The sequence below is a fragment of the Schistocerca serialis genome, chromosome 12, assembly GCF_023864345.2.
Source record: "Schistocerca serialis cubense isolate TAMUIC-IGC-003099 chromosome 12, iqSchSeri2.2, whole genome shotgun sequence".
In the NCBI taxonomy this organism is placed as follows: Eukaryota; Metazoa; Arthropoda; class Insecta; order Orthoptera; family Acrididae; genus Schistocerca; species Schistocerca serialis.
This window is the reverse complement of record NC_064649.1, coordinates 39,274,324-39,300,883: the sequence shown is the minus strand read 5'-3', so window position 1 is coordinate 39,300,883 and position 26,560 is coordinate 39,274,324. Positions and strand designations below refer to the sequence as shown.

At 39.7% G+C, this 26,560-nt stretch overlaps 1 protein-coding gene across 2 annotated transcripts in view; it reads left to right on the top strand.

Annotated features, from left to right (window-relative positions):
• Nucleotides 1-15,452, top strand: part of LOC126428165 (uncharacterized) — a 210,993-nt gene extending 195,541 nt beyond the window's left edge. For both annotated transcript variants that reach the window (XR_007576785.1, XM_050090074.1), the window contains one exon: nt 15,207-15,452. Coding sequence is in view for 1 of the 2 variants with exons in the window: in XM_050090074.1 (XP_049946031.1) it covers nt 15,207-15,305 (99 nt within the window). In the remaining variant the exon portion in view is untranslated. The remainder of the gene's footprint in view (nt 1-15,206) is intronic.
• The last annotated feature ends 11,108 nt before the right edge of the window (nt 15,453-26,560 follow it).

Genomic DNA, 26,560 nt, shown 5'->3' with positions numbered 1-26,560 from the left:
TCCGAGACAATGTTTCCCTTTGCTCCAGCAATTAAAAATTGAGAGGCTGATAACTATTCCAGCTGACCACACATCATCCATGTAAGTGATGGGATGGAGTAATATGCTAATGACATTTATAGCAGAACAACTGCACTTAGAATCATAAGGAGGGATATGGCAATGATTGAGGGGCAGTACTAACTCGCTGTGTCTTTTATTTCACAGTGGTATTTCAAGCATGCCGTATCGTTATGCATAGATGCCGACGTTGTGCCGTCCGGGGCGGGTAAGCGCTAGGAAGTAAGGGACCGCCATAGGGGTCGTTCCCTTGGGATGTAGATGGCAGTGTCCTTTCACAAGCTAGACAGAGAACTCACGGCAGAGGGAAAGCATGAAAACAGGATTTGTGTGGGCACTAGGATGTCACCATGTCACAGACTGCCACGTCCTAGGACAGTACAGCAGGATTCAGTTATGGTGCTAAAAATTTAACAGTTATCCTTGCTCCCTCTCCCCAGTCCAACCTCTGGATCACATAGCGCAAGCGCACCTTCAGTTGGATGAGAAAAACTTGCTGGTGGTATGAAGGATGTCAGAGAAATGCTATTGTGGGCATGCAAAAGCATAGACTCCAGCCACAGATAACACATTTGCAAAGTGTACCAAAAATAACCACAGACTGACTTTATTGTGTGGCTGGTGGCCTGCCAAGACAACCAAGAGAGCAGAATTTCCCCCTGCCCCACAAATAGCGAAATTGTGCCAGTGGTTAAAGCATAGTCTGTCACAACTAAACAGTCTGTGATGTAGGTCCTGAGCTCCACTCCTTAGAAAATGAGCATGGTAAAGTACCTCATTAAGAGAAGAGTTTTTCTGGAGCTGCTGGAGGAAGGATTAAAGACATTTCAAAATTATGCCATTGACCAGTGTTGGTGGTAAATCGAGTGATTCACTAGCGACTTTTAGACATGTGACATTAAAAAAAAAAAAAAAAGCTGTCGTCAGGTGTGGAGCTGCGCGCTTTATGACATAAAGGTTTTGGTGTTGGAGCAGAAATATTTGGGTCATAGGATTCACAGAAGGAGTTTCATACTTTAGTTTGTTGTTGTTGCTGTTGTTGTTGTGGTGGTGGTTTTCAGTCCAGAGACTGTTTTGATGCAGCTCTCCATACTACTCATTCCTGTGCAAGCTTCTTCATCTCCTAGTACCTACTGCAACCTACATCCTTCTGAATCTGCTTAGTGTATTCATCTCTAGGTCTACCTCTACGATTTTTACCCTCCACGCTGCCCTCCAATACTAAATTTGGTGATTCCATGATGCCTCAGAAAATGTCCTACCAACCGATCCCTTCTTCTAGTCAAGTTGTGCCACAAATTTCTCTTCTCCCCAATTCTATTCAATGCCTCCTCATTAGTTATCTGAACTACCCATCTGATCTAAAGCATTTTTCTGTAGCACCACATTTCACTTTCATACATGGCTACACTCCATACAAATACTTTCAGAAACGACTTCCTGACACTTAAATCTACAATCAATGTTAACAAATTTCTCTTCTTCAGAAACGCTTTCCTTGCCATTGCCAGTCTCGCATTTTATATCCTCTCTACTTCGACCATCATCAGTTATTTTGCTCCCCAAATAGCAAAACTGATCTACTGCTTTAAGTATCTCATTTCCTAATCTAATTCCCTCAGCGTCACCTGACTTAGACTACATTCCATTATCCTTGTTTTGCTTTTGTTGATGTTCATCTTATATCCTCCTTTCAAGACACTGTCCAGTCCATTCAACTGCTCTTCCAGGTCTTGTGCCGTCTCTGACAGAATTACAATATCATCAGCGAACCTCAAAGTTTTTATTTCTTCTCAGTGGATTTTAATTCCTACTCCGAATTTTTCCTTTGTTTCCTTTACCGTATTGCCTAACGTGTTCCAATATTTCTCCAATATTTCTACAGAATCCAAACTGATCTTCCCCGAGGTCGGCTTCTACCAGTTTTTCCATTCGTGTGTAAGGAATTCGCGTTAGTATTTTGCAGCTGTGACTTTTTAAACTGATAGTTCAGTAACTTTCACATCTGTCAACATCTGCTTTCTTTGGGATTGGAATTATTAGATTCGTCTTGAATTCTGAGGGTATTTCGCTTGTCTCATACGTCTTGCTCACCAGATGGTAGAGTTTTGTCAGGTCTGGCTCTCCCAAGGCTATCAGTAGTTCTAATGGAATGTTGTCTACTCCTGGGGCCTTGTTTCGATTTAGGTCTTTCAGTCCTCTGTCAAACTCTTCATGCAGTATCATATCTCCCATTTCGTCGTCATCTACACTCTCTTCCATTTCCATAATATTGTCCTTCACCCTTGTATAGACCCTCTATATACTCCTTCCACCTTTCTGCTTCCCCTTCCTTGCTTAGAACCAGGTTTCCACCTGAGCTCTTGATATTCATACAGGTGGTTCTCTTTTCTCCAAAGGTCTCTCTAATTTTCCTGTAGGCAGTATCTATCTTACCGCTAGTTAGATATGCCTCTACATTTGTCTTCCAGTCATCCTTGCAAAGCCATTTTGCACTTACTGTCTATCTCATTTTTGAGACGTTTGTATTCCTTTTTGCCTGCTTCATTTACTGCATTTTTATATTTTCTCCTTTCATCAATTAAATTCAATATATCTTCTGTTACCCTAGGATTTCTTCTATCCCTTGTCTTTTCACCTACTTGATCCTCTGCTGCCTTCACTACTTCATCCCTCAAACCTACCCATTCTTCTTCTACTGTTTTTCTTTCCGCCATTCCTGTCAATCATTCCGTAATGCTCTCCCTGAAACTCTCTACAACCTCTGGTTCTGTCAGTTTATCCAGGTCCCATCTCCTTAAATTCCCACATATTTGCAGTTTCTTCAGTTTTAATCTACAGCTCATAACCAATAGATTGTGGTGTACACATGATGTGTCGTGGGGCGATCACTCTGTTTTTAAAATAATTGAAAAGTCACGATCGCTTCAGTTGCTTAATAGATGACCGGTTTCAGCACGCTGAAGGTGCCATCATCAGATCTGTGAAGGTATAACATAACAGGGTTGAGGGAGGGCTTACATGAGTTATTACAGTTATTACAGAACCACATACCTGAAACATGGATTAACATTACAAAACCATATGGACATCATGGCATATGAGGCAGACCGTCTGATAAAAGCATCGTCACAACCAATAAAAAATAATATAAATCTGCTCTCATGGTCATTCCTTCCATAAAATATAAAACTGAAGTCACCAGATAAAACTACCACTGCTCGCTTAACGCCGGTCGGCATCGTCACTGCCCTATTCCGCGCAGGCTTACCTGTTGTGATTCTAGCAGTTCACAACCGGCCACCAGATAGCGCTGTCCAAGCAGCGCATACACAGTCCCACGGTCTAACCACTAATTGCTACTAAAACACAACTTTACTATAACTGCTTGTCACATACCCATGCAAAGCCCACAGTTGCGCATACATTTCCTGTACATACTACAATCACTATAAAGTACATCAATTACAAATTAAAAGCATCTGAGGCACAGTCATTATCCATTAGCGCTTTACAAAACTACATATTATAATTTACCTTTATTCATATAAGAACGTGAGGAATATGAACACAGAAAGCTGTTCATAACATGACTGAGGTACAATGTGACGAGCGATAACTATGGTCTTAGGTATTGTAAGCACTTAAAAAGAACATATTCACTTGCTATAAAGTCCCTCACCATCTACACATTCGTTATGAGCAAGGTACAAATCAACTACGAAAACATGCATAGGTACATGCAATTAAGGAATGCCAGGTCAGAAGCAAACTGAAGGGCACAAGAACAGGAGGGAAATGACATGCGGGCCAAGATGCACCATGACTCCACTTACACTCCCATCGGTATGGCACTCGTTTCGTCCGTGGGCCTCACCAAATGGGGAATAATGACATTACTATGATACCAAAACCACAAGCATTCTAGCTTCATACACTAATATATCTGTAAAATATAAAAATAAATAAATAAAATAAGAATGTAACGAAGACACGCTAGGCGGGCAATGGTAATCACTGAGTAAAGTTTTACTGGCGAAGCTGGCCAACTACACTTCAAGCCTTATAACAACTATTTACTTTACCAAGGTAGGCCCTCCTAAAAACATATAAATAACATTAGCAGTATTCTAAAGGTGGCTTTCTGAGCATAATAGATACACAGCATGCATCACAATGTGTGAATAGGTCGCACAGGGTCTCTAGAGCACCACATCAAATATGTCAAAGAAATTATGATCTGCTGATTCTAAGTGGTCATTCAACAGTTTGCTCAGAAACCTCTTACTGTTTTTGTAAATTTCAATGTTTTCCAAAACGTTGAGTTTGCTTCCTTTCAGTCCTTTATGCAAGATTTTCATACCTTGCTGCATATCACTAATTTTATGGTTCGAATCCCGCAGATGGTCACCCAAAGCGGATTTATTGTGAGCACTCGTGTGCTCACGAAAACGCGTAAAAAATGATCTCACTGTCTGCCCCACATAAAAGCCTTCACACCCGCCACATTGTAATCTGTATACCCCTGTGTTTCTAAATTTATCAATACTTTCTTCAATCGTGTGCCTAAGTTTCAAGCGCAAACTATTTTTCGTGCTAAATTCCAGGAACATGCCAGACTTACAAAATTGTCGATCTATTTTGTCAGACAGTGGCCCTTGATATGTCATTGGAACATACTTTTTATCCCTACTATTGTTAGATGGCCTTTCCTTCTTATCCTTGCTGTTTTTAATTTTTGTGTACAACTTGTCCGCCATGGCCTCATCATACTCATTGCTACAGGCTATATGTTTGAGGACATCTATCACTTGCCTAACGCTACTCCATTGCAATGGCAACTTTAAGAGCCTATGTATCATTGAGCAAAAATAGGACCTTTTATACTTAGATGGATGTTTGGTTGGGCATGAATAACCAGGTCTGTAGCTACTGGTTTCCTGTAAATACTAAATGTATGATGGCCGGCCGCTCTAGTAATAGTGAGTCTAAATAGTTGATACTATTATTACTTTCAACTTCTACTGTAAATATGATCTGCTTATGCATAGCATTCAGCGCATTTAAATACTCATTGATATCTTCCCTATCACAAGGGCTATAATGTCATCTACATATCTCTTATAATAAACCGTTTTCTCTCTTAGCGTTATATTGTCCCTGAATAACTTACTTTCCAAACTGTTTATAAATATATCGGCCAGCATACTAGCTCAGTAATTGCCCATTGCTAAGCCGTCATGCTGACTGTAATACTTGTTATTAAACTGAAAGCAGTTAAATGATAGCGACGTTTCTAATAGATCGACAAATTCCGTTAAGTTCTGCCTGGCTCAGCTTACAATGCTTTATCAAATCATTAGTATATAATTTTTTTATATCAAAAGATACCACTCTTGCACCCTCCTTAAGAAAACGTGCCAACTCGTATCTATCCTTTACACTGTAAGAGGTTTCAAACACATATAGTTCTTTCAACCTCCTATTAAGATATTTATTCAACTTAGCATTTGGAGCTTGCCTTCCATCCACAATCGGCCTAATGCTTTTTTCTACTTTGTGGTTCATGGTGTGGGTTCCTGTTGTCATGTCCTAGTTCATGAACCACAGGCAACGTATGAGTGGCCAAGTAAGTGGTCCCAGCAGTCGGGATACCAGTTACTTTGGAATAAGGCTGGGCATCTCGGACATATTCTGAGTCGTGGTCGCCTTTGTGCTCATACGGCAAAGACTACCAAATCCACCGGTTAGTCCCTCAACAGTTAGGGGTAAAACTCAATGGGACTCGGGGCAAGTAAGGCTAGCAACCTGCTTCCCTGGTACTTTAAATATGATGCTGGCAACAATCAGAGCAAAATGCCTCGGACCTTTGGAGGTGACGGAGTCCCACCGACAAACCAGGGACTCCTAAGATACGACTTGGCAAACAAATGGTAATGAGATGGGGAGCTGTTAATGTCAATGGGGGCTACTCTGGGAAGAAGGTAGAGCTGGCAGAGGCTGCAAGTAAGATGGGGCTGGACGTTTTAGCTGTTAGTGACATTCGGGTAAGGGGTGAGAAAGAAGAGGAAGTGGGAGAATATAAGGTCTACCTGTCAGGAGTCAAAGCAGGAATAGCACAATGGGGTGTAGGGCTTTACATCAGGAAAGAAATGGAACCCAGCGTAGTTGCAATAAGATATGTAAACGAACGACTGATGTGGATAGATTTGACAGTGTCTAGTAAGAAAATTATGATTGTGTCAGTACATTCGCATTGTGAAGGGACAGATCAAGATAAGATGGATAGTTTTTATGATGCACTCAGTGATGTAGTTGTTAGAGTAAAGGACAAGGACAGTGTTGTGCTCATGGGTGATTTTAATGCCAGCATTGGAAATCGAACAGGAGGGTATGAAAAGGTTATGGGTAAATTTGGAGAGGATATGGAGGCCAACAGGAATGGGAAATAACTCTTGGATTTCTGTGCCAGTATGGGCTTAGTAATCACAAACTCCTTTTTTAAACATAAGAACATTCACCGGTATACTTGGCAAGGCAGGGGAACCAGATCTGTCACTGACTATATAATAACAGATCAGGAATTCAGGAAGGCTGTGAGGGACACATGTGTATTCAGGAGATTCTTTGATGACACTGATCATTATTTAATCTGCAGTGAAATTGGTATTGTGAGGCCAAAAGTGCAGGAGGTCAGGTCCATATGTAGGAGGATAAGAGTGGAGAAACTTCAGGATAAGGAAATCAGGCACAAGTACATAACAGTGATCTCAGAAAGGTACCAATTAGTTGAATGTAGTCAATTACAGTCATTGGAAAAGGAATGGACAAGGTACAGGGACACAGTACTAGAAGTGGCTAAAGAATGTCTTGGAACAGTAGTGTGTAAAGGTAGGATGAAGCAAACAGCTTGGTGGAATGACACAGTCAAGGCAGCCTGTAAAAGGAAAAAGAAGGCATATCAAAAATGGCTACATACTAGAACTCAGGTAGACAGAGAAAGTTATGTTGAAGAAAGAAACAAAGCCAAACAGATAATTGCAGCATCCAAGAAGAAATCTTGGGAAGACTTTGGAAAGAGGTTGGAGACTTTGGGTCAAGCTGTTGGAAAACCATTCTGGAGTGTAATTAGCAGTCTTCAAAAGGGAGGTAAGAAGGAAATGACAAGTATTTTGGACAGGTCAGGAAAACTGCTGGTGAATCCTGTGGATTCCTTGGGCAGATGGAGGGAATATTTTGAAGAGTTGCTCAATGTAGGTGAAAATACCATCAGTAAAGTTTCAGATTTCGATGTACAATGGGATAGGGATGATGATGGAAATAGGATCACATTTGAGGAAGTGGAGAAAATGGTCAATAGATTGCAGTGCAATAAAGCAGCTGTGGTGGATGAAATTAAGTCGGAACTCATCAAATACAGTGGAATGTCAGGTCTTAAATGGCTACACAGGATAATTGAAATGGCCTGGGAGTCGGGACAGGTTCCATCAGACTGGACAAAATCAGTAATCACACCAATCTTTAAACATGGAAACAGAAAAGATTGTAACAACTACAGAGGTATCTCTTTAATCAGCGTTGTGGGTAAAATCTCAGGTATTGTTGAAAGGAAAGTGCGAGTATTAGTTGAGGACCAATTGGATGTAAATCAGCGTGGGTTTAGGCCTCTTAGAGGTTGTCAGGACCAGATCTTTAGCTTATGGCAAATAATGGAGAAGTGTTATGAGTGGGACAGGGAATTGTATCTATGCTTTATAGATCTAGAAAAGGCATATGACCGGGTTCCTAGGAGGAAGTTATTGTCTGTTCTACAAGATTATGGAATAGGAGGCAAACTTTTGCAAGCAATTAAAGGTCTTTACATGGATAGTCAGGCAGCAGTTAGAGTTGACGGTAAATTGAGTTCATGGTTTAGAGTAGTTTCAGGGGTGAGACAAGGCTGCAACCTGTCTCCACTGTTGTTCATATTATTTATGGATCATATGTTGAAAACAATAGACTGGCTGGGTGAGATTAAGATATGTGAACACAAAATAAGCAGTCTTGTACATGCGGATGACTTAGTTGTGATGGCAGATTCGATTGAAAGTTTCCAAAGTAATATTTCAGAGCTAGATCAGAAATGTAAGGACTATGGTATAAAGATTAGCATCTCCAAAACGAAAGTAATGTCAGTGGAAAAGATATATAAACGGATTGAGTGCCAAATAGGAGGAACAAAGTTAGAACAGGTGGACAGTTTCAAGTACTTAGGATGCATATTCTCACAGGATGGCAACATAGTGAAAGAACTGGAAGCGAGGTGTAGCAAAGCTAATGCAGTGAGTGCTCAGCTACGATCTACTCTCTTCTGCAAGAAGGAAGTCAGTACCAAGACTAAGTTATCTGTGCACCGTTCAATCTTTTGACCAACGTTGCTGTATGGGAGCGAAAGCTGGGTGGATTCAGGTCACCTTATCAATAAGGTTGAGGTTACGGATATGAAAGTAGCTAGGATGATTGCAGGTACTAGTAGATGGGAACAATGGCAGGAGGGTGTCCACAATGAGGAAATCAAAGAAAAACTGGGAATGAACTCTATAGATGTAGCAGTCAGGGCGAACAGGCTTAGACGGTGGGGTCATGTTACACGCATGGGAGAAGCAAGGTTACCCAAGAGACTCATGGGTTCAGCAGTAGAGGGTAGGAGGAGTTGGGGCAGACCAAGGAGAAGGTACCTGAATTCGGTTAAGAATGATTTTGAAGTAATAGGTTTAACATCAGAAGAGGCACCAATGTTAGCACTGAATAGGGGATCATGGAGGAATTTGATAAGGGGGACTATGCTCCAGACTGAACGCTGAAAGGCATAATCAGTCTTAAATGATGATGATGATGTGGGTCTTAACCTGTGCCCTCAGCTTAGGTAATTCGGCCACCATCAATTTTAAATCACGCCTAGATTTATCAGCCAGCAAAAAATGTGACCGATCTATTGCTTTCCTAACTTCCGTATTAAAATTATTAATTGGATTCTTAGTCATCTGCATGATGTTGTTTTCACGAAAAAATTTCTCTGTTTTGGAAACAATCAGCTTCCCGAATGATGACCGTGGCCTTAGACTTATCTGCTGGGACAGCAATAGCCCGATTTTCTAGCAATTTTTGATTTATACAATTTAATGTATTACTGTCTTTACTTGTTTGAGTCCGGAACTTGGTACTAGCTTCCAATATCTTAGCTACCTTAGTCGCTGTGGCCATTACTTGAGTCTTTCTTAAATGCGCTACTTGTAACGCTATTTTTGTTTCAGCAACGACTTCGCTAACCTGCTACACTTTAGCAGAATAATGTATTGCACACCTTTATTGAGCAACTCCTCTTCTTGTTGACTGAAGACGATATCTGTTAAATTCATTACTCGTTCTGCAAATTTTACATTAGGTGTAGGAACTGTTTCCGAATGATATGCAGGTTTTTCTTTGAGTTTCCTAAATTTCCTGTCGTGAATAGCTTGCACACGCAACTTCATATTATTTACCTTATCTTGAATAAAGGCCCTCATTACCTCGAGCTGTGCACTAGTTAGTGCCACAGCAAGGTCACACTTCAATCTCTCAACCTTACTGAACATTATGTGCCTTTGTTTGTAAAAATCTCGTATTTGCGTTTTAATCCACAATATTACAGATTTGTGCTTCACTACTCGTGCTACTTTAGACATATTCATAATTCTAATCTGGGCATACTTAGGAATTACATTACACGATAAACTTTTCTTATCAAAAGCTATATGTAATGAATATTTAGCTATTCTTGTCTTTAAAGATAACAAGGTGTAAATATGTCCCACTGCCTGGTGCGTCATACTGTTTTGCAGTGAACACATGGTGTGTCATGGGGCGATCACTCTGTTTTTAAAATAATTGAAAAGCCACGATTGCTTCAATCGTTTATTAGATGACCGGTTTCAGCACTCTGAAGGTGCCATCATCAGATCTGTGAAGGTATAACATTACAGGTTTGATGGAGGGCTTACATGAGTTAACTATATACATTACAATTATTACAGAACCACATTCCTGAAATGTCATACATTTAGTATTTACTGGAAACCAGTAGCTACAGACCTGGTTATTCATGCCCAATCCAATCATGCATCTAAGTATAAAAAGTCCTATTTTTTCTCAATGATACATAGGCTCTTAAAGTTGCCGCTGCAACGGAGTAGCGTTAGGCAAGTGATAGATGTCCTCAAACATATAGCCTGTAGCAATGGGTATGATGCGGCCATGGTGGACAAGTTGTACACAAAAATTAAAAACAGCAAGGATAAGACGGAAAGGCCATCTAACAATAGTAGGGATAAAAAGTATGTTCCAAGGACATATCAAGGGTCGCTGTCTGACAAAATAGACTGACAGTTTCATAAGTCCGGCATGGTCCTGGCATTTAGCATGAAAAATAGTTTGCGCTTGAAACTTAGGCACACGATTGAAGAAAGCATTGATAAATTTAGAAACACGGGTATACAGATCACAATGTGGTGGGTTTGAAGGCTTTTATGTGGGGCAGACAGGGAGATCATTTTTTACGCATTTTCATGAGCACACGAGTGCCCACAATAAATCCGCTTTGGGTGACCATCTGCGGGGTTCAAACCATAAAATTAGTGATATGCAGCAAGGTATGAAAATCTTGCATAAAGGACTGAAAGGAAGCAAACTCAACGTTTTGGAAAACATTGAAATTTACAAAAACAGTAAGAGGTTTCTGAGCAAACTGTTGAATGACCACTTAGAATCAGCAGATCATAATTTCTTTGACATATTTGATGTGGTGCTCTAGAGACCCTGTGCGACCTATTCACACATTGTGATGCATGCTGTGTATCTATTATGCTCAGAAAGCCACCTTTAGAATACTGCTAATGTTATTTATATGTTTTTAGGAGGGCCTACCTTGGTAAAGTAAATAGTTGTTATAAGGCTTGAAGTGTAGTTGGCCAGCTTCGCCAGTAAAACTTTACTCAGTGATTACCATTGCCCGCCTAGCGTGTCTTCGTTACATTCTTATTTTATTTATTTATTTTTATATTTTACAGATATATTAGTGTATGAAGCTAGAATGCTTGTGGTTTTGGTATCATAGTAATGTCATTATTCCCCATTTGGTGAGGCCCACGGACGAAACGAGTGCCATGCCAATGGGTGCGTACGTGGAGTCACGGTGCATCTTGGTCCACATGTAATTTCCCTCCTGTTCTTGTGCCCTTCGGTTTGCTTCTGACCTGGCATTCCTTAATTGCATGTACCTATGCAGTTTTTCGTAGTTGATTTGTTCCTTGCTCATAACGAATGTGTAGATGGCGAGAGACTTTATAGCAAGTGAATAAGTTCTTTTTTAGTGCTTACAATACCTAAGACCATACTGCCTAGACAGGTAAAGCCCAGCATACAGGTTTTTATCACTCATCACATTGTACCTAAGTCGAGTTATGAACAGCTTTCTGTGTGCATATTCCTCACGTCCTTATATGAATAAAGGTAAATTATAATATGTAGTTTTGTAAGCCGCTAATGGATAATGTCTGTGCCTCAGATGCTTTTACTTTGTAACTGACGTACTTTATAGTGATTGCAGTTTGTACAGGAAATGTATGCGCAAATGTGGGCTTTGCATGGGTATGTGACAAGCAGTTATAGTAAAGTTGTGTTTTAGTAGTCATGAGTGGTTATACCGTGGGACTGTGTATGCGCTGCTTGGACAGCGCTATCTGGTGGCCAGTTGTGAACCGCTAGAATCACAGCAGGTGAGCCTGCGCAGATTAGGGCAGTGATGATGCCGACCGGTGTTAGGCGAGCAGTGGTAGTTTTATCTGGTGACTTCAGTTTTATATTTTATGGAAAGAACGACCATGAGAGCATATTTTTTTTAATTTTTTATTGGTTGTGACAGTGATTTTATCAGACGGTCTGCCTCATATGCCATGAGGTCCATATGGTTTTATAAATGTTAATCCACATTTCAGGTATGTGGTTCTGTAATAACTGTAATGTATATAGTTAACTCATGTAAGCCCTCCCTCAAACCTGTTATGTTATACCTTCACAGATCTGATGATGGCACCTTCAGAGTGCTGAAACCGGTCATCTAGTAAACGATTGAAGTGATCGTGGCTTTTCAATTATTTTAAGAACAATAGATTGTGGTCAGAATTCACATCTACCCCTGGAAATGTTTTACAATCTGAAACCTGGTTCCTACATCTCTGTCTTACCATTATGTAATCTATCTGAAACCTTCTAGTATCTTCAGGCCTCTTCCATGTATACAACTTTCTTTCATGATTCTTGAACCAAGTGTTAGCTATGATTAGGTTGTGCTCTGTGCAAAATTCTAGCAGCCGGCTTCCTCTTTCATTTCTTACCCCCACTCCATATTCACCTACTGTTTCCTTCCCTTCCTTTTCCTACTATTGAATTCTAGTCACCCATGACTATTAAATTTTTGTCCCCCTTCAATATCTGAATAATTTATTTTATCTCATCATACATTTCATCAGTCCCTTCGTCATTCGAGCTAGTTGGCATATGAACTTGTACTACTGTGGTACGAATGGACTTCGTATCTATCTTGGCCCCAATAATGCTTTCACTATGCTGTTTGTAGTAGCTTACACGCACTCCTAGTTTTTTATTCATTATTAAACCTACTTTTGCACTACCTCTATTTGATTCTGTATTTATAACCCTGTATTTACCCGACCATAAGTCTTGTTCCTCCTGCCGCCGAACTTCACTAATTCTCACTATATCTAAATTTAACCTAGCCATTTCCCTTTTAAATTTTCTAACCTACCTGCCCGATTATGGGATCTGACATCCCACACTCCGATCCGTAGAACGCCAGTTTTCTTTCTCCTGATAACAGCATTCTCCTAAGTAGTCCCGGCCTGGAGATATGAGTGGGGGACTATTTTATGTCCGGAACATTTTACCGAAGAGGACGCTATCATCATTTAACCATACAGTAAAGCTGCATGCCCTTGGGAAAAATTACTGTTGTAGGTTCCCCTTGCTTTTAGCCGTTCGCAGAACCAGCACAGCAAGGCCGTTTTGGTTAGTGTTACAAGGCCAGATCAGTCAATCATCCAGACTGTGATCCCTGCAACTAATGAAAAGGCTGCAGCCCGCCTTCAAGAACCACACATGTGTCTGGCCTCTCAACACATACCCCTTCATTGCGGTTGCACCTACAGTACGGCTATCTGTATCGCTGAAGCATGCAAGTCTCCCCACTAATGGCAAGGTCCATGGTTTATGGGGGGGGGGGGGGGGGGGGGGGCGCTTCAGTTTACAGTTTATTTACATGGAATTATGTCCTTGGAAACATAAAAGTCTGATACATCGAAAGACTCCTTTTCAAGTTACTCAATGGAAAAAAAAGGCCATGATATGTCAGATATGGCCTAAGTGTTAATATCCATTTCTTCTTAAAATTACACCTTCATATCTGAATTATTATCTGAAATGTGTTCTACGTGTGTGGTGTTTTTTCTTTTAGTTGAGGAAGACAGTATATATTAATTGAAAATAAGAAGTCATTATTTCAAATGTAACATTGGCGGATAAATTTGTACTTTCAAATTATTCTGTTAAAACAGGATGCTTGGTACCAGAATGAATTTGCGCTTTATAGCAGTGTTAACATCGAGTATAGATTTAAGTGTCAGGAAGTCATTTCTGAAATTATTTGTATGGAGTGCAGCCATGTATGGAAGTGAAACATGGACGATAAATAGTTTGGACAAGAAGAGAATAGAAGCTTTCGAAATGTGGTGCTACAGAAGAATGCTGAAGATTAGATGGGTAGAACACATAACTAATGAGGAAGAATTGAATAGGATTGGGGAGAAGAGAAGTTGTGGCACAACTTGACCAGAAGAAGGGATCGGTTGGTAGGACATGTTCTGAGGCATCAAGGGATCACCAATTTAGTATTGGAGGGCAGCGTGGAGGGTAAAAATCGTAGAGGGAGACCAAGAGATGAATACACTAAGCAGATTCAGAAGGATGTAGGTTGCAGTAGGTACTGGGAGATGAAAAAGCTTGCACAGGATAGAGTAGTCGCAGGACTGAAGACCACACCAACCAACCAGCAGTGTCTACATCTATTAGCATATTTCACAAGCCACTGTATGGTGCATGGTGGAGGGTATCTTGTACCACAGTCATTGTCTTTCCTGTTCCACTCACAAATCGAGCAAAGGGAAAAACAGCTGTATACTTCCATACAAGCCTTAATTTCTCTTATCTTAGTTGTCCTTACATGAAATGTATGTTGACAGCAGTAGAATTGTTATACAGTCAGCTCCAGTTGTTGGTTCTCCAAATTTTCTCAATAGTGTTTCAAGAAAAGAGCTCATCTTCCCTCCAGGGATTCCCATTTCAGTCCATGAAGCATCTCTGTAACACTCACGTAATGGTCAGATCTATTGTTAACATATCTAACAGCCCAATTCTGAATTGCTTAAATGTCCTCCTCTAATCACGCCGGTAGGAATCCCAACCCTCAAGCAGTGCTCAAGAATGGGTCACACTATTGTTCTGTATGTGGTCTCCTTTAGCACAGAATGACACTTTTCTAAAATTCTCTCAAGAAACTGACACTGGCAGATTAAAACTCTGCCAGATAGGAAGTTGACCTGAAACCTCTCCCTTTTGCAGGCAAGTTGTACTGACTGAGCATGACTCACAGCTTTAACTCAACAAGTACCTCATCTTCTGCCTCCAAGCTCTTCTGCACCTGATAGAACTTTCACCCATGGAAGAAAGGATATTGCAGAGTAAAGACATAGCCACAGCCTAGGATTCTTTCCACAACTAATTTTCATTCTGGAGCAGAATGGGTTTTGATTTCCAGGTTCATGTTGTGGTTCTTTGATTGAAACTCACCATCAAACTTAAAGTGCAACCTAATGATCATCAATCATAGTGCTGCACTTTAGAAGTAAAAATGCTTATTATCACATGAGATCCAAACAGACAATAAACAAATCTGCCCAACTTTGTGATAATTGTTTCATTACTCTGTGATCTATTTCAGAGTTATCTTACTCCATCGTGTACAAGATGTTGCATGTTTATATTCTTGAATGTTCCAGGTAAGAAGATACATTGTGGAAGAGGAAATTATTGAAGAGGGTGCATGTGAGGAGCAACAAGCAGATGATGGTGATGAGATAACCAGATTGATGCAGTGATCTGTGCAAAGTATTATCAAATGTTTTGTATGAATAATGTTGTCATTAGTATAATTTCTGTTATGTAAGTGTGTCATATTATTCATGTTCATTCTTATGCAATTTGAGTTGTTAAATATCTATATAATCAAAAATCCATTTTTAATCCCTGTGCTAAGACATATGACATTAATCTGCTTCCAGAACCCAAATTCCACAACATGAAATACTGTCTGTAAAGTGACTTACTCTGCATCTGTGGAGGAATCTTCTGTTTGCTATGACTATGCAATGTGCCACTCATACTGAACAATGCAGTTCAATATTAACTGGGGAAAGTGCTCATAATTGTTTGATGTCAGATAATTCTGGAAATTATATTGCCCATAACAGTCAGTCATATTTAAAGTAACTGATCTGTGTGCACTGTTGGTAATCAGTGCTTCAAATTGTGATATTTTCCAATTTAAAAAGTTGGCATTTCCATTTGACATATACCATTTATTGACTGACAAACCCGGCGTTGCCCAGATATTGATTTATAGCTGTGCGTCCACACCCATACCACGCAGCATGTTCATGACATCGTATCTCCTGAGCTACGTGGCACATACAATGTTATAATTTTGTAGGTACATTTGGCGGCATCTGTGGATACTATCTACAAAAAGCGTTGCGAACGGAGTTAGTAGAAACGAAGCAATAAATTTAAATAAGTTAGTAGTAAAGAATTAATAAATTATGTCATGTCTCTTATGGTACTTTTATTACATGAACAGTTGAAAAGGAGTAACAATATTATGAAAAGGAAAGTTGCTACTCACTATATAGTGGAGATGCTGAGTCGCAGATAGGCACATCATAAAGACCATTACAAATAAAGCTTTTGGCCATTAAGGGCTTTGTCAACAATAGATCACACACACACACACACACACACACACACAAATGCAACTCAGTCGTGGTGTAACACAGGAGATATTGAATTTAATTGGTGAAAGGATAAAATATAAAAATGCAGTAAATGAAGCAGTTGAGAGGGAATACAAATAATAATAATAATAATAGTAATAAAACCAGCAGATTGACAAGAAATGCAAAATAGCTAAGCAGGAATGGCTAGAGGACAAATGTAAGAATATAGAAGCTTATTTCACTAGGGGAAGAATAGATACTGTCTACTGGAAAATTAAAGAGAAGCAGCTGTATGAATGTCAAGAACTCAATTGGAAGACAAGTCGAAAGCAAAGAAGGGAAAGGTGGAGGGAGTATATAGAGGGTCTGTACATGGAAGATGAACTTGCAGGCAATATTATAGAAATGGAAGAGGCCGTAGATGCAGATGAGATGGGTGATACGATACTGCAAGAATAATTTCGTAGAGAACAGAAAGACCTAAGTCAAAACATGGCCCCTGATGTAGAAGACATTCTGTCAGAACTACTGATATCCTTGGGAGAGGCAGCCATGACAAAGCTTTTCCCCTTCTGGTGTGCAAGAAGTCTGAGACAGGTGAAATACCCTCCATTCCAATTCCAAAGGAAGCAGTTGCTGACAGGTGTTAAAATTACCAAACTGTCAGGTCAGTATGTCATGGTTTCAAAAGACTAACATGAATTCTTTACAGAAGAATGGAAAAACTGATAGAAGCTAACCTCGCAGAAGATGTCTGGATTTTGGAGAAATAAAGGAACATGTGAGACAATACTGACCCTTTGACATATCTTAAAAGATAGGTTAAGGAAAGACAAACCTATGTTTTATAGCATTTGTAGACTTAGAGAAAGCCTTTGACAATGTTGAGTGGAATATTCACTTTGAAATTCCGAAGGCAGAAGGGGTAAAATACAGAGAGCAAAAGACTATTTATAACTTGTACAGAAACCAGACGGTAGTTATAAGAGTCAAGGGGCATGAAAGGGCAGCAGAAGGGAATGAGACTAGGTTGTAGCTTATCCCCAATGTTATTCAATCTGCACACTGAGCAAGCAGTAAAGGAAAATGTGGAGTAGAAATTGAAGGAGAAGAAATAAAAACTTTAAGGTGTGCCGATGACATTGTAATTCCGTCAGGGACAGCAAGAGACTCTGAAGAGCAGCTGAATGGAATGTCTTGAAAGTAGGAAGTAAGATGAAAATCAACACAAGTAAGACAAGGCTAATGGAATGTAGTCAAATTAAATTGGGTGATACAAAGGGAAAATGAGACTCGTAAACTAGTAGATGTGTTTTTCTATTTGGGCAGTGAAATAACTGATGATGGCTGAAGCAGAGAGTATATAAAATGTAGACTGACAGTGACAAGAAAAGCATTTCTGAAGAAGAGAAATTTGTAACATCGAAACAGGCTTAAGTGTTAGGAAATCTTTTCTGAAGGTATGTGTCTGGAGTCTAGCCATATAAGGATGTGAAACATGGACAATGAACAGTTTAGACAAGAAGAGAATAGAGGCTTTTTGAAATGTGGTGCTACACAAGAATGATGAAGAATAGAGGGATATGTGACTTAACTAATGATGAGGTACTGAATAGAAATGGGGATACAAGAAATTTGTGGTATAACCTGACCAAAAGAAGGGATTTGTGGACAGAACACATTCTGAGACATCAAGGGATCATGAATTTAGTACTGGAGGGATGGGTGAGACCAAGAGACAAATGCAGTAAGCAGATCCTGAAGGATGTAGATTGCAGTAGTCATTTAGAGATGATGAGACTTGCACAGGATAGAGACACATGGAGAGCTGCATCATGGACTTAAGATGACAACAACAACAATCGGAGCACACAGTATATGAAACCAAGGAGAAATTGGGATAGGGAATTGAAGTTCAGGGAAGAAAAATACAAAGTTTTAAGGTTTGCTGACAACACTGTAATTGTGTCAGAGATAGCAAAGGACTTGGAAGAACAAATGAACAGAACTGAGAATATCTTGGCAAGAAGTTATAAAGTGAACAGATGGGGGGCAGGGGGGGGGGGGGGGGGGGGGGACTGGCTGGCTGGCTGGCTGTGGCAAGGAAAGCACTTCTCAAAATGGGAAATTAGTTGACAACACATACAGATGTGTTACGAAATCTTTTCTGTGGGTATTTGTCCACTTTGCAGCCTTGTACAGAACTGAAATGTGGATGGTAACTATTTTAGACAAGAAGAGAATAGAAGCTTTTGAAATGTGGTGCTTCAGAAGAATGTTGAAGAGTAGATGAGGAGACAGAATAAACAATGAGGAGGCATTGAATCAAACTGGGGAGAATGGCACAAATTGACTCTCAAAAAACACATCCTGAGGCATCAAGGAATTGTCAATTTGGTAATGGAGGGAAATGTTGAGGGTAAAAATTGTAGAGGGAGACCAACACTTGACTTACATACGTAGGTTCAAATGACTGTGGTTTGCAGTAGTTATGTGGAGATGAAGAGGGCACAGGATAGATTAACATGGAGAGCTTCATCAAACAGTATTCTGAGTGAAGATTTCAGTATCGCTAACACCAGAGCAACATCTGCTATGGTAATGGAAAGACTTCAGTGGAATATAAATGTGGAAGGAGTGAAGGTAATTCATGAACAGTTTAGGCAGTGGATTGTCAATAGGTACATAACAAGACAAAATGTTGAAAGCTTTCAGTCAAATCCTGCTTTAGAGCTATGCAAAACACAAACACATACACATGCACAAGAGGGTGCGTGTACGCGCACACCCACCCACCCACACACACACACACACACCAGGGTGTATACGTGGACAAGGAAAAAAAATTCCTGGATTTCTCCCAGATTTCCCGGTTAAAAATACACTTTCTCCCGGGTGAAAACATACTTTTTCCCTGTTAACTGACAGTATATTTTCTCTCGGAACTGTGTAAGTCCTTTGAATGATTATGGTTTTATACGCGGGAGTAGAATTTCCCGGCGCATTATAAAACTAAACACAGGGGAAAAAACGTGTTTTGCAGAGATCTTTGATGTGCAGCAACATGTACGCTGCATATTTTTGTATTACAAAAGTATAAATTCGAATTCCACCAAACACCGCATGTTACTTTCCGAAGCATTGAAATCGAGATTGCGATGCGCTTTTGTAAGCCATAGCTCTTGTCATGTGATCTAGCCAGCCGATGACAGCGGTATTCAGAGCTTAGGACACGTGATGTAGTCAGCCAATAGCATCATTGTTAAGTAGCGCTAACGTACAAACAGAAAAAGTTAATGGTTTAAATTAATATACATATTGCTTCTACACGAAACGCAAAGCTTTCACGTATAATATTGGTCTGTAAGATTAATACACTGCAAGAGAAGTTAAGCTTTCACATACAATGTTGGTCTTTTATGCGTGTATTACAATTTAAGATATATCACACAAATGTGATCGTAAAATTTTTAATAATGACTTGAACGTCTGATCTTCTGGGCTCGAAATTCATCTAAATCGCTCGTCATCAAAGAGTTGATTTTTAAATGAGAGCCAGCCGGCTAGGGTGGCCGAGCAGTTCTAGGCGCTACAGTCTGGAACCGCACGACCGCTACGGTTGCAGGTTCGAATCCTGCCTCGGGCATGGATGTGTGTGATGTCTTTAGGTTGGTTAGGTTTAAGTAGTTCTAAGTTCTAGGGGACTGATGACCCCAGAAGTTAAGTCCCATAGTGCTGAGAGCCATTTTAAATGAGAGTCAAACGCTCTGCGATTTAAGAAATTCATCGTACATTATCGTACATAGCTCCGTTGTAACTGCCAGAATGGTACTTTGATGGTAACGCTTTTCAAACCACCATTCGGAATATTTTTCCGTGACCTGTTAGAAATAGGTTCGTTTCCGTAGTTGCCAGAGAGCGCCAGATGACAGGCATCACAGCGCTTGCGCAGCTACGATGTCGTAGGGAGCCCGTATGTTCGTACGTGTTCAACATTAAAAGATCGTACATTATGTCATAGAAGAAACAAGACATCAGAGGATACTCCAAGAGCATTGGAATTTCGAGACCCATATTAAAATGTGCCCATTTGTATGTCCATATTCCTAGTTAAGTAGGCTGACGGTCTTATTTGTAACGACAGAATATAATTCACAAAGTACCAGTATCAAATGCCTATTAGGCCTACTACAAGCAAAAAGCCTTACGTTAGGAAATAGTTTCACACTTCATTCATAGGCTCCAGTTTCTCAAATACAAGATCGAAAAGTAGTAGTACGAAATTTTTATACAAATTTGGAATCGTCATATTGTTCCATAATTTATGTGATGTCCCTGTTTCTTCTCCTTCCTCGTTCTAACAAACAGTCTTGTTATCACTAATTCTGTAACTATTCCTGCCAATGTCAAAGCTTATTCGCAGGTTAACTCCACTAACTCTGCCAGAATCACCAGTTTAGTTACCCGTGATTATTCTATGGTTAGGCGTTGCTACGTGTTCGTACAAACGTCTTTTCCGCACTTCTTCCAGAATAGAATTTAAAGCGGCTGCTAGCCGGGGACTGTACAACTTGCCCTTACTAGTATAGCAATCTGGCCAAAAATTTTCTGTCAAAATTTCATTTTCTTACATACACCGTCAAGGTAATATGTAATCTTTCTTACCTGTTATTTGTTTATTTCCACTCCTGTAGTCTGAATCTATGGATTTAGCTAGTAATTGTAACAACGCTCATTATTCTCAAACCCAATCAACCACACAATCAGACAGCGGTTGCCATTCATCCGTTCGGCCTTACTCCGTTCAGCTCGTATACCCACTTTTGTCTGTAGGAAAGTTTGTTTCTACATGCTACGAGGATTCCCCTGACAGAGACATCATGTACACTATGCATGCATTCAATAATCAACTTACGATTCATTCAGAAATCAACTTAGAATGTGTTCAAAAATGTTCAAAATCCGACAGGAATGCCTTTCAAAGTCATATGAATAATCGATAGACTAACGTGCACTGGATGCCAGTCGCTTTGTGAAACAAGGTTTTTTCCCTCAGTAGCATGAATTTGCCCCCCACCCCCCCTCCTAGAACTTGAGCGCTCCAGTAAAATTTTTCCCGGTAGCATCTAGTTGCTTGCTGCGACTGCTTACACAGCCAACAGCCACATTTCTGTAGCCAGAAGCGAGAAAAGGTACTACTCAACTGCGCATGCGCATGATCCCGCTCGTAACTGCTAAAACAAATCTAATGTAACCAGTTGTGACGTCACGCTCATTGAAGGCAATTTGTTGTTACGGAACATTGCATAGACTTCCTAAAGACTTTGACACATTTTGCTGTTGGCAGACGCTGGTATGAGCAGAGTGTATGGTGCATTTCCTTTGCAATTTAAGTTTTATTTTCGTTTTTTCTCTCATTCATGTTTTTATTGTTGCAGTATTATTCTGAAATAGCAGTATACAGTAATATCCTTTGTTAGAGTATCGGTTCTTGCCAGTCAAACTTACAAAAATTTAACTGAGAACAAAAACAATGAAAACTTCCCAGAATTCTAAAAAATTCCCGGGTTTTTCCCAGATGAAAAAATTCCTGGGTTTTTCCCGGATCTCCTGGTTGTCCCGGGTCGTATACACCCTGCACACACACACACACACACACACACACACACACACACACACACACACACTTGCACAACTACATTGTCCTGGGTGACAGCATTGTGACAGCACTGCAGCTTGGCTGGCTAAGGAATTGTGTCAGATGGGGTTAGTGAAAGGGGAAAGGAAGCAGAGAGGGCATCTGAGGGTTTGGTAAGGGTGTCTGAAAGTTTAGAGGGAGAGGTAGCAAGTGCAGGGACATGAATGTGACACCCATTAGATCATTCTGGCTGTAGGCAGAGGCGCTTGTGTGCAGTGCACAGTGTACAATGCCTAGACTTAGGAGGAGGAGATAGAAGTGTGGAAGAAATAGGGTGTGGGTACAGGATGAATGAAGTTGGGTTCACGGAGCAGAGGGGAGGGGGTGGGTGGAGTGTGGGACAGGGGCAGCAAAGAGCAAAGACCGAGGCCAGGACGAATGTGGAATCAAATGAAGTGTTGCAAGAACAACTTCCATTTATGTAAAGTTGGTAGTATGGGGAAGGACCCAGACTAAGGGTTGTGAAGAAGTTGTTGAAATTGAGCACATTGTTCTCAGCAGCGTGTTCCATTACTGTGTGGTCAACTCTGCCCATGGTCAGATGAAGGCCATCCATTAGAATGGACAGCAGTTGGTGGTCGTTCCCAAGTAAAACGCTGTGCAGAAGTTACAGCAGAGGTGACATACAGTATGACTACTTTTGCAGGTGGTATGATTGGTTTTGCAAGTAGCCCTGCACATGGTAGGCTGGGTTACGCCTGTAATGGGAGCAGAGCATGCTGTACCGGGTGGGTGAATTAGGCTGGTCATGCACCTGGGCCTCCAACAGGTGATGACCCAGTGGCAAGGGGTTGAGACTAGGTCATATTTGAATCGAGAAGTTATTCCTTTCATGCAGTTTTTACGAAGGGAATAAAAGCTATCCTACATGATGACACAACCAATGTTTGGAGTGGTGGGCTGGACTTCTCGATGCTGTCTCTGCCTGGTGTGTGGAAAACTGTGCTAGCGGGAATAAGCAAGTCTTTTTTATGCTTGGATTCACAGCCACATAAAATTTATTCAAAGAAGTTAATTTCAAATAAAAAATAACCTGATGCAGGATAATTTTTTCAGAGATATTTGATGAGGTTTGAAACGAAGCACAAAAAACACTACTGGTGCATTGTTGTACGAAGGTATTGGGCAGAGGGCTCTGAGAGCAAAGTTTGTTTCAAATTAAAGAAATGCATGATGCAGGGAAATGACTTATTTCAAGCAATGAGCAAGGTGGCCAGCTGTGTACCAAAAGCACATATAAAAGCCAGAGAAAATAATGTACCCATGCATAACTTCCAGTGAAGTAATAGTAATTCGGGTGATTTAATCAAATGGCATCTTGCGTAAATACAGTTCACTTACCTTTGTTATTATTTTTAAATGCTGAATGCTTGTAAACATCATCATTAACCCAGTAACAAAGTAAAGCTGGAATCATGTTGATATAAACTTTTATTATCAACAAAACAAGTACGGTCACATAAACAAAATTTTATAAAGTGATGGCAGTGCCTATGCTGTTATATGGTTGTGAAACTGGGCTTTGAAGAGAGAAGAGAAGAATAAATGAACAAGGGAACAAAAATGCAACTGGTACGAGCACAGATTATGAATTACAACAAAATGGTGTCAAAAAGGCTTCATTCTACAAAAATGTTGAATGCCCATGGAACAGACAGAAAAATACCCTTGAGTTCTTATACGAGTGGTATGGACTGCATTGTCCACTATGATTACAATTATGAGTATGATGATGACAACTGTTATGTATAATTCAACATTTTTGCTACACTCTGTATATGAATTATAACTGCATAAGCACTTACATACATGAAAGTTAGTGTTAAGAGAGCAGCAGTCATAAAAAAAACAGGTTTAAGAAGTCTTTGTCCATGGGATCTGTTGTTCAGAAGGGAATCCGTTACACAAGTGTAGAGCCCAGAAAGGTCCACAAGTGTTAAAATGACTAAAGTTTCCACCCATAATGATCATGGTTACAAAACAGTTGTGCTCCTTCACAGGCTGGGGCTCATCTCAATAAGAATGACATCACATAGATTAATAAATGTATTTTTGAATCAGAACTGTGATCATACTTTCTGCAATGCTAAACACTGATAAAATTCATTTTTTTCCCTTGATCTAGTCTCTTTTCACACAAAATGTGTAAAATTTCACAATAAGTTTCTTAGATACAACAAAATGCATTCAGCTCTGAGTTACAAACAATTCATCATGATTAGGAACTGCCTACAACTACAACAAGTTGTCAATAAAATTCATTAATTGCATATCTATCTTTATATACACATACACATAGACATTTATTCTACATTTATTACATTACAACCAAAGTTCTTATTATTATGGACAGTTTGATAGTATATAAAACAAACATTATAATATTTTCTTTGCACTTTTTTGACTTTCCTTTTCAGTAACAGTACAACACATTCCAAACTGAAGGGCACACAAAGAGACCTGCTAGTTGCTTACACAGAACATTGTATATATTTGTCAATTGGGAACCAACAAACATGCCTCACTGGATAATTGCAGCTATGCAGTCTGTTACAGGTTCAGAAATATGCTGCGCGAAACATCTGCTGAAAAACATTAAAATGTTGGAAAACAATTTTCATCAGACATTGTCTGTATATAGTGACTGGCACAAAGTTTTCAATTACAACACACCCACAATATACTATATCTTTCATGACAATGACATCATCTAATTCTTTCCATTGTGTCAATAAAAGGTAGCACAAATGTCAGTCATTTTAATCTACTGGAGTAAGCAAACTCACATATACAATCAGTCTCACTTATTTTGTCCACTGAATTCTGAAACAAAATATGCTTAAAACATATATCTTTTAAATATGGGCACACATCTACAACATATAATCTCAATTGCCATGCCATTCTTTTCCACCTACCAGTGAAAATAACTACTAAACAGCAGCAAATTCAGGATGCTAAACCATGAAAAGCAACCTAGGAGATATGTTGATTTACGCAAAGTAATGTGTAGTTATTCAAATCAAAAATTCATCGAAAAATAGCAAATACAATGAGCTAATGTTAAAAAGAAGGAAACTGCCATGTGCGTGCGTGCGTGCACGCCTGCGCGCGCGCACACACACACACACACACACACACACACACACACACACACACACACACACACACACACAGAGAGAGAGAGAGAGAGAGAGAGAGAGAGAGAGGAGAAGAGAGAGAACACGACTAAATTAGATACACATGCTCACATTCCACTGAACTTCAATTCAAATTATGTGATTCTTTTCACTAAATTGTCTTTGAACTGGACAGACTATCATCACAGAGATAACAACTGATTATGGAACCTGTAAGTTATGAACACTTTAGAAACCATACAAATAACAGCATTTGCACATTACAGCAGGAACAATGGTTAAATTTAATTGTTAACTTTGATCATTCTGTGAAAAAAGAAATGCTTAATAACATAAGGTATCTCTCAGCCTACAATAAGATTTAGCAGTTGTTGGGCAGAAGTTTCACATATTCAGGTAAGGATTCCTTGGTAAATTATTCTTTCTACACACAGAAATGTAATAGCAGGAATTTCTGAATTGTATGTAGCTGAAGAACTCAAAATTTTACATTCATAAAATTTTTATAAATGGTCTATCAAAGTTAGCATATGTTTTTTCTCTCCCTCTCTCCCCCCCCCCCCCCCCTCTCTCTCTCTCTCTCTCTCTCTCTCTCTCTCTCTCTCTCTCTCACACACACACACACACACACACACTCACAAACCTGTCATCATCAGTATTACATTACAAATATTGCTGTGAACATGATTAAATTTTCATATTAACCCTCAACAGAAAGAACTTAGGCATCATCAAATCCAAAAGAATTTTTTATACAAGTTACGAGGTAGCAAATAAACTTTGGGGAGGCACAGGGAGCTATTTCATTACAACAAAAACCCTTTGAACCACTTACATCATATGCGATCTACTGTGGCACAGTACTTGCAAAAATAATAATAATTTGTTTTTTTCTGATACTAAGAAAATCAAACAATATGAAAGGATATTACGTCCAATGAAGTGTTGTGTGCCACATGTATAACTACAGTCCACTGATCTATCAGAAACAGTCAGGAAAAGAAGTCAAAAATTTTGGAACCATCACAACAGTTAAAGTAGTCCATATAAAGTAAGTGAATCAAAATATTTTCATACAAAATATTTTAAGGATTCCACAGGTAACAGTATCCATTTAATATGGAATGTGTAATGTTAGAAGGAAAAGTACACGACTTGCATTGGGCATACAAATAAGGGAAATATCAGTGGTGCTACACACCAAATTATAACAATGCATATCAAAGGAATAAGAAATAGAGTATTCACTTACTAACATAATCAGCATCAGTTTGTTGTGAGTGAGGCAACAGCATCAATATTCACTTACTTACATAATCAACACCAATTTGTTGTGGATAAGGCAACAGCATCAACTTCAAGTTAACAAAAATGAAAACATGTATAAACTGATCGAAGAACAGTGGAGACCAGCAAACCTCAAACCTTTATCACATAGGGGAATGTCGTCTTTCACCCCACATCTTTTCACAAGGAGAAATTGTCAACAAAAGCTGTGGTAGTCTCCTACTACTACAGGCACA